Genomic DNA, 14,750 nt, shown 5'->3' on the forward strand with positions numbered 1-14,750 from the left:
AGCGTCATTTGCACTGCGTGTACATCCGGCTCAGCTAATGCGGGCCTGCCAGGCAATGCCCTGAGGAAATCTTAACCAGACACATGGAGGCTACAGCTAACCAGTGGGGAGATCACACCAGCGACTGCTACCTGTAGTACAGTATACCTGTCTAACGAGTGACAACCTGTAGACTCGGCCAGTTGAACAGGGTGGACACCTGAGGTCAGGCCACTAGCACAAGGAAACGCACCAATAGCGGCCAAGCCCCTGCGGGCTGAGGACCCACGGTCCGGCCCCCTGAGGAGGGTAGGGGACAGAGGAGCGACCGCTCCTCCTCTTACCTGGACATCCCGGAGAAGTCGGCCTCCTCCTCCTCGCAGCGCTCATCCAGCTCCTTCAGCGCCAGCGTCACGTCCTCCTCGCACACCGAGCCGCAGGGGCTGTCCAGGCCCGGGGGAGGGGGCAGCGTCGTCGTGGCAGCGGGGGGGTCCTCCTCGCAGAGGGACCCCGGGGGCGTGTCTATGGCCGGAGGGGGAGGGGGGGCCGGGTCCAGGTCGTCCTGGGGGGGGTCCTGGGAGTCCGGGAGGTCACACGGGTCGGGGGGGTCGGAGGGGTGAGGCGGGGCGCTGCAAAACCCCGTGTCCTCGCTCACGCTGCTGCTCAGCTCGTCCGTCGCCGTCATGCTCACGGCGTCCTGCGGGCACGGGGGGGGAGACATGGCCATGAGAGGACGCTCAGGAGCAGGCGATGGGTTGGCCAGACACTAGTCCTCACACGTAATTAAAAACATGATCCAAACACATTTTCCCCCCACATCATTCGCGGAAACGCGCTCGCCCCCCGGGCGGCGGGGCGGGCCTGGTTACCGTGACAACGGACGGGGGCGGGTGAGAGGGCGCCAAGTAGATCTGGTCCCGAGATGGCGCCGGCTCCCCCGCTCCATCTTCGATACCATTACTTTGAATTGCCCCCGAGGGACGCTGAGTCAGCACCGCCCCCATAAGCTCGCGTCTTTCACCGGAACCAGGAGCGCGCCAATAAATAGAAGCCTGATATCAATATGTCAGCGCGCGGTGTCGCCGAGAGGTAGACTCGAGGGATCATAAAACAGCGAGATGGCAGCTGGATGACAGGCGGACAAGACTCCCCCCCCTCCCCCCACAAGACGACGGAGCACTCCGACGGCCTCCCCCAGTATGGACCGATCATCCGCCGCTGATTTATTAGGCGCCACACTCTGGGTAGGAGGAACCAGGCGCAGCACTGACACCATTACTAGATCAACATAATGAAACTAATGGCCTTCATGCTCTACTAGTCCTAAGGGACGGCCTGCTGAGAGGAATAGTAAAGATGAAGGCCTGCTGAGAGGATTAGTAAAGATGAAGGCCTGCTGAGAGGAATAGTAAAGATGAAGGCCTGCTGAGAGGAATAGTAAAGATGAAGGCCTGCTGAGAGGAACAGTAAAGATGAAGGCCTGCTGAGAGGAACAGTAAAGATGAAGGCCTGCTGAGAGGAATAGTAAAGATGAAGGCCTGCTGAGAGGATTAGTAAAGATGAAGGCCTGCTGAGAGGAATAGTAAAGATGAAGGCCTGCTGAGAGGAATAGTAAAGATGAAGGCCTGCTGAGAGGAATAGTAAAGATGAAGGCCTGCTGAGAGGATTAGTAAAGATGAAGGCCTGCTGCAGACTCTAATTAATCACTCAACCCAAAGAATACATTTATTTTTCCCCCTAATTTTTATTTTATTTTTCTATTTTTCCCATTTTCTGCCAATTTGGTAGCCAACTACACCTGACATGTTGTCCAATCGCTCCATTCTCACTGTTGAAGATTCGTCGCACAATCCTGCTGTTCGAAGATAGTAAGGAGAGAGACAACTGCTTGAGTCTCTCGAGCCTTTGACCGTGATTCCCACGCCGGATGGGGTTGCTGTAGCACGATAAATCATTGAGCCGAGATTAACTAACCCCCCTCAGGGAGCGGTTGCCCAATGTGCCGCTCCCACTGGGGATCCGGCCGTTCTCGGGTCTGGTGAGACCGGGGCCTGAACCTTGGTTCCGGGTGGGTAACTGCATCAGCTCCCGAGGACGACGCAGTAGGCTGCTACGCCACCGCGGACCCCCCTCCCCGGCCTCGTGACACCATCCTGATCTAGCGAGCTCAGATCAGATCAGGCTGGTCTTCCCCTCTATCGCAAATGATTTCAGTGGGCGGGAGTACTTGCTTCAGCCAATCAATTTAACAAAAATTTGCCAAATCCAGTCAGAACGGCGAACACGTCTTTTCCTCCAGGAAACTCTGTTAGTGCATACTCTTGTTCTTGTTTAACTGTTGACTCTATTTCTGCAATAACCACACTTACTGTATGGCTGTGTTTATTCTAGCCTACTAATGTTAAGGTTACTGCTCGTTGCTTCAGGAGACAGTTTTAGGTTTTGCCACAGGAACCAATCAGGGTTTACTTTCTACTGGGGGGGAGGGGGGGCAACGAGAAATCGTTCCAGATGGGGGCAAGTCCAGACCAGACTGATCTGCGGAGAGAAACTGAAAGTGAACTCACCAAGATCAGGATGGTCTCCGAGGAGGCCAACCCCCCTCCCTCCCAAAGGATCAAAATGACACGCGGTGTATGTGTATGAAACAGAAGGACTTTGTGTCCCGGCTCACTGCAGTAACACACGCAAAGTTAGGGCCTGTTGAGTCGGGAAACAACTATTTCATGACTCAACTTGTTTTAAGTACCAAACTAACCCCAGCCTATGCGAAGCACGTCTACAGCTGGGGGGAGTACACTCAGAATACGTCTAATTGAACATCTATTTTTTTTTGCTCCGTTTTATTTAAGAGTGTAATGCATTAAGAAGGGGGGGGGGGTGGCAGGCAGCCAGCACGTTACCGAGGCAGATGGGGGCGGGCTATATTACGGGAAGCTTTTAAGGGCTGGTGGCCGTCGTGGAGGGGATGAGTAAGAGTATTGATGGTTTTATCTAGGCCTCATTACATTAAGAGCCGGGGCCGAGATGGCCGAGATGTCCTTGGGCTGATATTGAGATGGCTGCTGGGAATGAGCTCACAGGGAGGCAGCAGTACACAGCTCTGAGGTGAAGAAGGCAGCCACACCCCCGATAGCTGAATGGGCCCCCATTGACAACCCTCTCTCGGGTTCATTCAGCTTGGCACCAGGCAGGTATATACACGACACGACACAAGTATTATGAATCAACACAACAGGACAAACTTCATCTCCCAGAATTCCAACAGTAGTGTGGAGAGGAGGATCAGCAGAGTATATACAGTACTCACCGTGGTTAGTTAGCCGTTATAGTTTAGTGGAATAGGATAAGAAGCTGTTAGTGAAGAGACAGATCTAGCATGTTAGTACGGTTGATGGGATCGTGTTCCCTGGCTCAACCTGGGTCCGGCCTCTGGTTACTCTGGCTAGTGCGGCCATGTTCTCTGTTGTAGCTGATTGGACACAAGGGACTCAATACTCACTGGTGGGTTTGCCTCAGGAGCAGGGGGCTGGCGTCCATTACTCCACAAGTATTTAAAGGGGAAGGGGCAGTTTGGAGTGTTCAAGTTCCAAATTAAGGGAATGAGCAGTGTCAGCTAGCCTGAGGTGAGCGTCTTCACAATAATCTCTACCCCAATCACACAAGCAAGACCCAAACAGCCAATCAGAGAGAGGAAGAGCCCAAGGCGCCCAGATCCTGAGCAGAACGACAAGCAGACAGAGATGGAGCCAGACGTGAACATGGACAGAGAGAGAGGTCCCCCATGCTGCTCTGAGCAGAACAGGACCAGGAGCAGAACCAGGGACCGGGACCGGGACCAGCGCTACGACCTCAGTGCAGTGGACCCGGGGCCCGGGAGTCTGGGGGCCAGGACCAGCACTCTGGCCCCGGGTGCAGTGCCCTCTCCCCCCGGAAGCAGACAGGGAGAGCAGAGCAGCTCTGCCAGACAGATCAGAAGACAGCGCAGCTTGAGGTTTGAGAGGTTTAAGGTGTAAACACAGAGAAGCAGCAGGAGCGGACGAGACGTCTGAAGTCTAGACAAAGAGAAGCATCTAGAAGGCCCCGGAGCACCACAGTTTATTGCCGTTCCCGATTGGTCGCACCTCAGGCGGCTGACTGCTGGCCAGGACCAGGTCTGGGACGGGGCTGTCCAGGCGGGGGAGGGCGGGGCTGTCCAGGCGGGGCTGGGCGGGCGGGAGCAAGGCCTCCTCCGTCAGGACGCTGCTGGACGAGTCCTGGGACTGCTGCAGCGAGTCCACGTGATTGGACGCGGCGTCGTCCGTGGCCGAGTCGCTGTTCATCTGCGGGGAAGAGGTGGAGACGGACGGACACAGACGGATTAACCTCCCGGCTGAGTCTGGATCTCTATGGTTATTTATAAACCTAATCCTGACCCCTAACCCTGACCATGTGGGGGGGGGGGGCAGACAGACACACATGCGTGTTAACATCCCAGCTGAGTCTGGATAAACACATCATAAATACCTACAAACATCCCTGGTCTCATCCAGTGATCTGGTTGGTCTGACTCAGGCCTCCAGATTCCTACATACAGAATTGTTCTATTTTCTCTGTGTAGCATCTGCAACGGTGTCTGCATTCCAGTGGTTAGAACCTTTTAGTTCTTAGAGTACACTAAGTGCTTACTATCGATCTATAATCATGCTGTTATCAGACGATATCATGTACATTCTCCACAGGACGTACTACTCTGTCTATGTAATGTAACATGCGTCATGCTCACATTGTCACTGTATTCAGGTTTTACACTTCAAATCTGTCTCAGTTAAACTGGCAACACTTTAGGGGCCGAGGGCCACAAGCTCACTCGCATAGTGCACTTTCACCGCCATAGGAGGAGGAGGAGGAGCTGCCCAGCAGACGAGGAGGAGCAGGTTTACAGAGTAACACAGCGTGTTGAGACAGAACGATAGCTCAGGAAAAATCTGCTCACTAGCAATTAAGTGCAAAGCAAAGAGGAGGCAGGAGGAGGCAGCCAGAGGACTGGGAGCGACTAAACAACAATACTGGATCACGCACGCTCACAGAGGAACATGCTGCTGTTTGAGGTTAGTCGTTAATATCTCTGCATGTGATATTTGATAATGAAAGTGTTTTTAGGTTTTATTGTGTCACACATTTATGTTAATTCTCCTGTGAGTGTGCATGTGAATAAACCATGGATCTGTATGTGACCAACTGTACTGCCTTCTAGGCAGGGAGCTAGAGGCTGGACTGGAGGCTGGACTAGAGGCTGGACTAGAGGCTGAGGTAGAGGCTAAGGTAGAGGCTAAGGTAGAGGCTGGACTAGAGGTTGGCCTAGAGGCTGAAGTAGACTAACAGCTCAGCTTTTTACTCACCTACTAAGCGCTGAAGATGTAGGGAGCTAGGGAGGGATGGTAGGGAAGGAGCTAGGGAGCTGAGCTAGGGAGAATGCTAGGGGCGGAGGTTCTAGGCTGGGGGGTAAAGAGACAGGGGGGGGGACAGGGACAGCGCCCATTACCGGCAGAAGCAAGCGTCTATCCCCTGCCCGTAGCGGGCCGCTCAGCACACACACACACACACACACACACACACACACACACACACACACACACACACACACACACACACACACACACACACACACACACACACACACACACACACACACACACACACACACACACACACACACACACACACACACACACACACACACACACACACACACACACACACACACACACACACACACACACACACACACCATGCCAGCTTGTGAGGGGCATGGGGTTGGGGTGGGGCATCCTAACGGGGGGGGGTGAGACTTACGAGGCCAGAGCGGGTGAGAATCTGGCTAGCGCTCAGTACCTCCTCCTCAGACGACTCGTCCGTGTCCTCCTGGTTGGTCAGGTTGAGGCTGGGTGTGCTGCCCGCGTACTGGCACTCCTGCAGGGACGGCGTGTCGCCCTTGTCCATGCTGTCCAGCGAGCGCCGGCGGACGCCCCAGTTGAAGTTGTCCATGCTCTCCCCCTGCAGGAGACCCGGGGGAACAGTGGGTCAGACACCGCAGACCAGATGTGTCACAACCTCCCCCCCTCCCCCCACTCAGCGATCAACGCCGATCAACCAGACACGACATCAACATGCAGACGTCTAGCGGGCAGGCAGTGGAGCAGATGCTCTATAGTCTGATTTGAGCGGGGATAAGGATGTAAATACGTTTTCACAAGACGTAAAATAGCACAATAGGATAAGGGACACACGGATAGAAGTCACAGTGACATTATATGTACAGTAGGCTGCTGTAGAGAACTAGACTGCCACCACGCAGGCTTCTGATAGGGTGAGAACAGTCACATGACAGAGACGGCGGGCCACTGAGGGAAGGGCAGCGGGGCGGAGCTATGGCCGACCCCACGACGTACCTGACACTCCTTGTGGCGGGAAAAAAATGGAGGATAGGAGGGTTAGAAAAGAGGACAGACAGTTCCTGGAGAGAACATGGAGCACCTACTCTCTAACACGCTCTCGCAGATGTTAGGACATGTGTGCATGTGCGCACGCACACACGCACACACACACACGTACACACACACGCACACATACACACTCAGACTCACACCTTCAGGCATCACGCATGCACTGTGAAATGAGAAACAACTTATCACAGACATAATTTGAGATGACGGTGCAACATTATAGTGACCCTGTGTGAGTGTGTGAGTGTGTGTGTCTCCATGCGAGTGTCTCTCTCTGAGTGGGAGAGAGAGAGAGAGACAGTGTATTTGTGTGTGTGTGTGTATATATGTGTGTGTTTATATGTGTGTATACAGTATGTGTGTGTATATGTGTGTGCGTGTGTGTGTGTGTGTGTGTGTGCGCGTGCATGTATGTGTGTATGTACAGTATGTGTGTCTATATGTGTGTGTGTGTGCATGTGTATACAGTATGTGTATGTGTGTGTGTGAGTGCGTGTGTGGGTGCGTGTATACTGTATGTGCGTGTACATGTGTGTGTGTGTGAGTGCGTGCGTGTATATGTGTGTGTGTGTACATGTGTGTGTGTGTGTGAGTGTGTGTGTGTGTACATGTGTGTGTGTGAGTGTGTGAGTGTGTGTGAGTGTGTGTGTGTGTATATGTGTGTGCGCGCGCGTGTCCCAGCCCTCACCTCGGCATCCTCCAGCTCAATGTCCAGGAAGTCGAAGTCCTTGAAGACGCCGAACTGCTGCTCGCTGCCGGCGTCCTCCGCCTGGGACTCCTCTTCGCGCACCGCCTCCTCCACCGTGGGGATCAGGCTGGTCTGCTGGTCCCCGGAGTCCAGGTCCTCGTTGGACGAGAACACCACCTGGACACACACACACACACACACACACACACACACACACACACACACACACACACACACACATACACAGGCAGAGAGGTACACAGTTGGAAACACATTCATCAAAAGTCAAACCGCAAAGATGGTCTCCCAGACCATCCCACGGTCTCCCTACGGAGAGGACCGGAGTGGGAGGTTCCCAGAGAGGGAAGAGAGTCTTACAGAGGGGTTCTTGGGAATGCCGGACTCTGGCCCACACAGAGACAGCACGTTCATCAGCTTCTCCCTGGTTCTCCTCTGAAACGAGACCAAGCACAACAATGTACCGTCACGACAGGAGTCCGACGCACAGACAACTGTAGTACCGTAGGCCCTTGGCATACAGTGCACTCTACATTTGGGTTTCTGTTTATTGTGTATATATCTATTGTCAATTTGCATTCTAGTCTGTGTTACTTGGTTGTCTTTTGATGCTGTAACAGTGCAATTTCCTTGCTTGGGAACAACAAATTACTACGACTACTACTAGTGCACGACTACTACTAGTGGACGACTACTACTAGTGGACGACTACTACTAGTGTCCTACTACTACTAGTGGACGACTACAACTAGTGTACTACTACTACCAACAGACAATAATAGCATCAGACATCATATGAAACATTTCAACAGTAGACAGTATGAGCCCCCTCAGCCCAGGGGGGGGCGGTGGCGGTCTGGGGCACCTGGGAGAGCTGGGGTCTCTTCCAGCTGACGGGCACTAGGCCGTTGGAGTTGGAGCCCGAGGAGGTGGAGGAGGTGCTCCTGGTCACGGCGATCACCTGCGGCTTCCCGTTCCGCCCGGCCGCGCTGCGCTGGTCGCCGTACTTGTGCCCTATGATGGGCGTCTAGGGGGGCAAGGCGGTGAGGGCGGACCACAGTTTAGTTCGATGCTGCGTGTTCGGTTTGGGCTTCAGCAGAGGGACATAGGACACGCTCTCGCAGATGTTAGGACACGTGCGCACGCGCATAAACACACACACACACTCAGACTCACACCTTCAGGCATCAAGCATGCGCTGTGAAATGGGAAACAACCTGATAACACAGAAATAATTTGAGATGACGGTGCAACATTAGTGCGACCCTGTTTGAGTGTGTCTGTGTGTGTGTGTGAGAGAGTGTGTCTCCATGTGAGTGTGTCTCTCTGAGTGGGAGAGAGAGTGTGTGTGTGTGTGTGTGTGTGTGTGTGTGTGTGTGTGTGAGAGTGTGTCTCCATGTGAGTGTGTCTCTCTGAGTGGGAGAGAGAGTGAGTGTGTGTGTGTGTGAGAGAGTATGCCTCCATGTGAGTGTGTCTCTCTGAGTGGGAGAGAGAGTGTGTGTGTGTGTGTGTGTGTGTGTGTGTGTGTGTGTGTGTGTGTGAGCGAGTGTGTCTCTCTGAGTGGGAGAGAGAGTGTGTGTGTGTGTGTGTGTGAGTGAGAGAGTGTGTCTCCATGTGAGTGTGTCTCTCTGAGTGGGAGAGAGAGTGTGTGTGTGTGTGTGTGTGAGCAAGTGTGTCTCTCTGAGTGGGAGAGAGAGTGTGTGTGTGTGTGTGTGTGTGTGCGCGAGTGTCTCCATGTGAGTGTGTCTCTCTGAGTGGGAGAGAGAGAGTGTGTGTGTGTGTGTGTGAGAGAGAGTGTGTCTCCATGTGAGTGTGTCTCTCTGAGTGGGAGAGAGAGTGTGTGTGTGTGTGTTGGTTATAGTTAGAATGGCAGATGAGAGAAACAGGGACAGAGACGGAGAGATTGACTGATGGCCGTCACCTCTGAGATGTCGAAGTGGAAGTCCAGCGTCTTGCCGGGCAGCTCCTTGGAGGAGTTGTTGAAGATGCGCGTGAAGGCTATCTCCGGCGAGCCGGACGACTCGGCGCTGTAGGAACGCTGCATCTCGTCCGGCACCACCAGGCTGGCCGAGCGCGACACCACCAGCTTCAGAATGTTCTGGGCCTCTTTCCAGTACGGGCTCTGCAGACACACACACACACACACACACACAGCTGCCGTGACCGGACGTATGACAACACACACTTCCCATGTTGAACTGCTCATACGAGTGGAGACACGATTGGAGGGATAACGCGGTTGTCGTTTGTAAGCTTCAACCCGTTTTTCCCAAAGCAACAAAAGCAGCGTGGAGCAACTACTGAGAGTCAGTGGCATTCTGTTTCACGTCTTGTCCTGTCCAGGCCAACATCATTTGACAAGCTACCTTAAGAGGAGCTCTGGACAAAGGCTATTCACACACACACGCGCGCAAAAGCACACACATGCAAACACGCACACGCGCACACACAAAAGGCAACATTGGTGTAAGCCAATCTGAGTGGAGAAAGAGCTTGGGGCTGGCTGGTGAAGCGTGCAGCCATGCAGTGCTCTGGGTCAGGCTGGTAAAAGGCTTCTATAAAGAGATTACAGCTATGACCCTGCTTAATACAGTATGTGATTCTTCAAGTGCGTCTGCGTCATTCTTGGGGCGGGGGGGGGGGGGGACTCTGGCAGTCTCCCATGTGCACGTCCTGCACACATACGAAGACATGCAGGCACACACACGCAGGCACACACACGCAGGCACTTGGGCTGCAGGCTACATCTGCTGATAAGAGCCATGTGACACACATGCAGAAGAGTACAGTACATACATGTCCTTTTAGACAGCTCTGATTCTGTGTCTGTCTACTTCGCTTCACCCACTGTTGGTCTGGATGCTCTAGTGTTAGCCTGGTTTCTCTAGTGTTAGCCTGCTTTCTCTAGTGTTACAGGAAAGTCTTACCTGCACGTATTTGCCAATGATCTTCATGATCTCCAGGTTGAACTGTTTGACTGGCGCGGCCGACAAGTCAATGTGACTCAGCAGGCTGTAGATGATCTGCAGCAGGGACTGCTGCATGCTGGGAAGGCCCTTCTCCAGCAGCTGAGGGTAAGGAGTGGGCGGAATCAGAGACAGGGCTCACACACTCATCATCAATCGCACAACACCAACTCAGCCGATCAATAACATTCAACTCAACTCTCACAAGAGCCTCCGATTCATGCCTATCCCCTTAGGATATAAATGTCTATCGACCGTCTCAGCCAAGGCTGTCCAGCCCTAGACTAGGTGTTGAAGGAGACCTTGTCTGAACTCTCACCTCGGCCAGATAAGTGACCAGGTTGAAGGTGATCTCTGCGAAGGCGTCGTGGAGGTATCTGCAGACCACGTTGATCCAGTTGGTGGAGTCCCGGGAGTAGCTGTGTGTACTGTACAGGCTCATCATGTGTGCCAGGTTGGACAGCGTGGCCGACTTCTCCTCGGTGCACACCTTGGCGATCTTGTCCGCCGTCTCCTTGCAGAAGGGGGTGGGGCTGTCGAAGTGCTGGACGAGGTGGGGCAGGAGGCACAGGATGTTCAGGGGGAAACCTGCAAACAGGAAACGGGAGGCGACGTTAGAATCGTCCGGAATCGATTGAAACGGGAGTCTCACAGACAAGACGGGCGATGACGAGTCCTCTATCTGAAGACAAAGCCCGAAGGCTCTCGAATCTAAAGTTTTAACCGTCACTACGAAATCTCTTGTCGTCCAAGAGCTGTTATCGCTACTCCGAGACCGGCCAATCCTACTCCCCGTCATCTCTTGCGAGCGTCCGGCTCATCCGGGCTCACACTACACTTTTTGGGCCGATTCATCCCCGATTCACCCCTCCCAATAATCGGAGGAGAAATCTGGTCTGGAACGTTGGTCGGTTATCTTGTAATGTGAGGGGTTTACAGATCCAATCTTAAACTTCCCGATTGTCTCGCAGACCCATCGGGGTGGCCCCGATAATATCAAATATGTTATGTCGTAAAGATTAAGTTAAGATTCTTATTGGGTTGCATCACGGGTTGCGTGATGCAACCCGATTTCCAAACCAGTTAGGATTTGAAATATCCTGTAGCGTGAGCCCAGCGTGTCACCGGTCCGTACCTGCCACCTGCGAGGGGTCCACCAGCGTGTGCCGGGAGACGCTGATGAGCTTGCTGAGCAGCTGGATGGTGAGCTCCTGTGTGGAGGTGGAGGTGAAGCCCTTGAGGAAGAGCTGCAGCAGCCCGGGGAAGCTGTACCACTTCAGCTTGGCCTGCACCCTCTCCAGGCGCTCGCGGCTGTCTGGCCGATCCAGCGGCAGCTGGCCCAGCAGCTTGTTGAGCAGCCGCAGCGCCAGCAGGTACTCAAACTCGTAGTCCGACTCCAGCAGGGAGGCGGCGATCCAGAACACCGTGGCCATCAGGTTGGAGGGGTCCACGGGCGGGGCTGCCTCCCCCCCGCCGCCCGGACCCCCTCCGCTGCCCGGACCCCCTCCGCCGCCCGGACCCCCCCCGCCGCCGCCGCCCTCCCGCAGCGACGACAAGCTCCGCGTGCGGGCTAGGTTGCCGTGGCTGCCGCAGAGGCGGTCAGCGATGTCCAGGGTGTTGCTCCGGCGGCGGTCGGCCTTGCGCTCGCCCATGAGGCTGGCGCGGAGGGAGTTGCTGCGGGCGTGGCCGGGGCCGTAGTGGTGGGCGGGGCCGTAGTGGTGGGCGGGGCCGTAGTGGTGGGCGTGGTGGAACGCCCCCCCGCTGCTCAGGTTCAGCTGGCCGGTACTCTTCCTGTTGGCGGCAAACTTCGCCCCCAGCAGGTGTTCGTGGGCAGACGCTCTGCAAGGTGACGGCAACCAGTCAGAAAAGTGCGTCTCTCAGTGTGTGTGTGTGTGTTTCTCAGTGTGTGTGTGCTTATAAAACTACCCTTGTGGGGCCCAGATGTCCCCACAATGATAGTGAAATGTTGATGGGCCCATAAGGTTAGGGTTCATTTTAGGGTCAAAAGTTAGTGTTTAGGGCTTGGGTTATAGTTATGGTTATGGTATGGCGCCAAAGGTTATGTTTAGGGTTAGGTTTAGAGTTTAGGGTTAGATTTAGGTTTTGGGGTTATACGGTTAGGGTTAAGGGTCAAAGGCTATGTTTAGGGTTAGGTTTACATTTTATGGCTACAATTAGGTTTAGGGACCCCACAAGGATATAAATGCACAATTGTGTGTGTGTGTTTCTCAGTGTGTGTGTGCGCGCGTGAGAGAAATTAACAGGAGAAACAGCTGTGTTCTTACTGTGCCAGGGCGGTGAGGAGGTCGTAGTTCTTGACGGTGTCTGCCAGCGTTTCGATGCCTGACTCTAGAGTCAGCAGCAGCTCAATGACAAAGCCCTGAGGAGGCAGAGGGAGGGAGGCAGAGGTCAGCTGCCCACACAGAGCCAGAGCTGGAGCAGGGACTCTGAGGCCGCAGTGTTCAGACCGGTGACGTCTACTCAGAGCTTCTGACCCGCAATGACCCAAAGTCCCAGACACCTCTCTGTCTGTTCTGAAACCCACGATTAATACAATATCATGACTAGCTGGGGTTGCAAAATTCCAAGAATATTCATTAACTTCCCATGGGAATTGCCGGGAATTTATGGGAATAAACAGGAATAAACTGGAAAACAATGCATTCCAGTTTACTCCTGTGAATTCCCATTAATTCCCAAGTTAGTGAATATTTGCAACACTAAACAGAGCAGATAGACCCACGGCGTGTGTGTGTGTGTGGTCACCTGGGCCTCCTCCCCGGGGTCGCCCACGGTTTCCACGAGGCGCGAGAGCACGTCTGACAGCGTGGCGGGGGTGAGCGGCTGCTTGAGGGCCCTGAAGATCTGGAAGGAGCGTCCGGCGTAGTGGCGGGACGAGCAGGACAGGGCCGTCTGCAGGGCCACCTCGCTCAGCAACGACTCCAGCTGGAACCCTGGAGATCACACACACGCACGCACAAATGCACACACACACACACACACACACACACGCACACGCACACACAAGCACGGTTGAATGCCCAGATCCAGAGATATTGCATTCTATTCATATGCACACATACAGACAGATGGGCGCCACGGGGCCCTACTGACCTGCAGGGGACTGTTTGAAGACGGTCACCACGTGCCTCAGGAACACGCTCAGCTGGTCCGCGCTCTTGATGCTGGGGTTCTTAGGGGACACGTCCTCGTGGTTCCACAGTGGGCCGCGCTTCCTGAGGGCCAACCAGGACGAACACAGAGTTTAGACACAGAGGACAAGGAATCGGGAGACAGAACTACAGTCGTAACACACAGCAACACCTCAAAAGATTTTGTTTTCTCAACCGAATGGCAAAAGCTATTGTGTATGAGCATGCGCGCACACACACCCACAAACACATGCAATTAGACAATACCCAATCCTTTCAGACTTCGCTGTAAGCATGACATCAAAGACATGGATTGGAGGAGGAGGTTAGTTGTGATGGCACCATGTTTGTCGCATAAATGACATGAACCAGATTAGTTACAGTACAGGCACTGTACATGTTCAGTTTAGACACACACAAGTTTTTACTCGTCAACTCCGGAGGTCTGGGGCGATTCTGGGGGGGGGGGGGGGGGGGGGGAGGCAGCTCACCTGGAGGTGACGAACTCGATGAGCGCCTTGACCTTGTGGTCCTGCTCTGCACTGAGGTCCACCTCGTTGAGCAGGGTGGGTGTGAGGAGGGGCAGGGCGGAGCCGCCGGTGCCCAGGCTGATGCTGGAGGAGGTGGAGCTGGAGCTCAGACCCGAGTCTGTCATGGGGGACGGCTGGTAGTCCGACGCAAAGTCGTTGACTCCTGAAACACGCGCACACACGCACGTGCGCACGCACACGCACACACACACACAGAAAGTTGATCAAACCCAATATACTTCAGATAAACTCTATATCTACTGGAATGCATGGCAAAGCATTGTGCTAAGATAGGCCGGTCTGCGCCAGTCTGGATCTCTGCTGCCCCCTGGTGATCTTCTTTGGAAACACGGAGGCTTTCGGCTGAGCAGTTTACTGACCTGTGAGGTTGAACTCCTGCGGCGCCGGCTTCACCGTAAGCACCTTGGGGTCGTTGTACTCCCTGTTCCGAAGCAGCACCGAGGCTAGGGACTGGACGCTGCTGTTGGTGCCCTGGACGACCAGCAGGTGGAGGAGCAGGCGCTTGCAGTGCTCGTAGACCTCTGGATGCTGGTGGTCAAACCCTGGGGGCGCAGGGGACGGGGGGGTTACACAGACTACCGCTGGTACAGGCCTGATCGCACTGAGACAGAGACCGAGGTGTGTGTGTGTTCCTCTTTATAGCCTAGATTAGACTGATGTTTAGATTTGGCTGCTCTGGCCTGGCTGTTTCCTGTGCGGACCGTGTGATACCGGGACAGCGCTCTCCCAGCTGGGGGGGTGGGTGAGAGGAGAGGTGTGTTACCTATGAAGATGGTGTGTAGCAGCAGGTGAAGGTAGGCGTTCCACTCCACCTTCACGCCGTGGTCCACTATGAGGTCCGTCAGAAGGATCACAGCTATGTTACACCTGGGGAGGAGGGAGCAGGAGGAGGAGAGGAGAGGAGGAGAGGA

The 14,750-nt window shown here is 54.3% G+C and overlaps 1 protein-coding gene across 9 annotated transcripts in view; it reads right to left on the bottom strand.

Annotated features, from left to right (window-relative positions):
• fryl (furry homolog, like) overlaps nucleotides 1-14,750 on the bottom strand; it is a 96,249-nt gene that overhangs the window by 11,444 nt on the left and 70,055 nt on the right. For 8 of the 9 annotated variants that reach the window (XM_084444407.1, XM_084444408.1, XM_084444409.1 and 5 more), the window contains 16 exons: nucleotides 14,603-14,706; nucleotides 14,199-14,381; nucleotides 13,780-13,981; nucleotides 13,251-13,372; nucleotides 12,903-13,090; nucleotides 12,422-12,516; nucleotides 11,272-11,975; nucleotides 10,456-10,724; nucleotides 10,098-10,238; nucleotides 9,092-9,292; nucleotides 8,036-8,197; nucleotides 7,531-7,605; nucleotides 7,153-7,329; nucleotides 5,815-6,015; nucleotides 4,104-4,301; nucleotides 324-676 (listed from right to left, as the gene is read on the bottom strand). In XM_084444407.1, coding sequence (XP_084300533.1) covers nucleotides 324-676; nucleotides 4,104-4,301; nucleotides 5,815-6,015; nucleotides 7,153-7,329; nucleotides 7,531-7,605; nucleotides 8,036-8,197; nucleotides 9,092-9,292; nucleotides 10,098-10,238; nucleotides 10,456-10,724; nucleotides 11,272-11,975; nucleotides 12,422-12,516; nucleotides 12,903-13,090; nucleotides 13,251-13,372; nucleotides 13,780-13,981; nucleotides 14,199-14,381; nucleotides 14,603-14,706 — 3,375 coding nt within the window. The remainder of the gene's footprint in view (nucleotides 1-323; nucleotides 677-4,103; nucleotides 4,302-5,814; nucleotides 6,016-7,152; nucleotides 7,330-7,530; nucleotides 7,606-8,035; nucleotides 8,198-9,091; nucleotides 9,293-10,097; nucleotides 10,239-10,455; nucleotides 10,725-11,271; nucleotides 11,976-12,421; nucleotides 12,517-12,902; nucleotides 13,091-13,250; nucleotides 13,373-13,779; nucleotides 13,982-14,198; nucleotides 14,382-14,602; nucleotides 14,707-14,750) is intronic. The other variant, XM_084444410.1, reaches the window with a different exon arrangement.

The sequence above is a fragment of the Borostomias antarcticus genome (genome assembly GCF_949987555.1).
Source record: "Borostomias antarcticus genome assembly, chromosome: 10".
In the NCBI taxonomy this organism is placed as follows: domain Eukaryota; kingdom Metazoa; phylum Chordata; class Actinopteri; order Stomiiformes; family Stomiidae; genus Borostomias; species Borostomias antarcticus.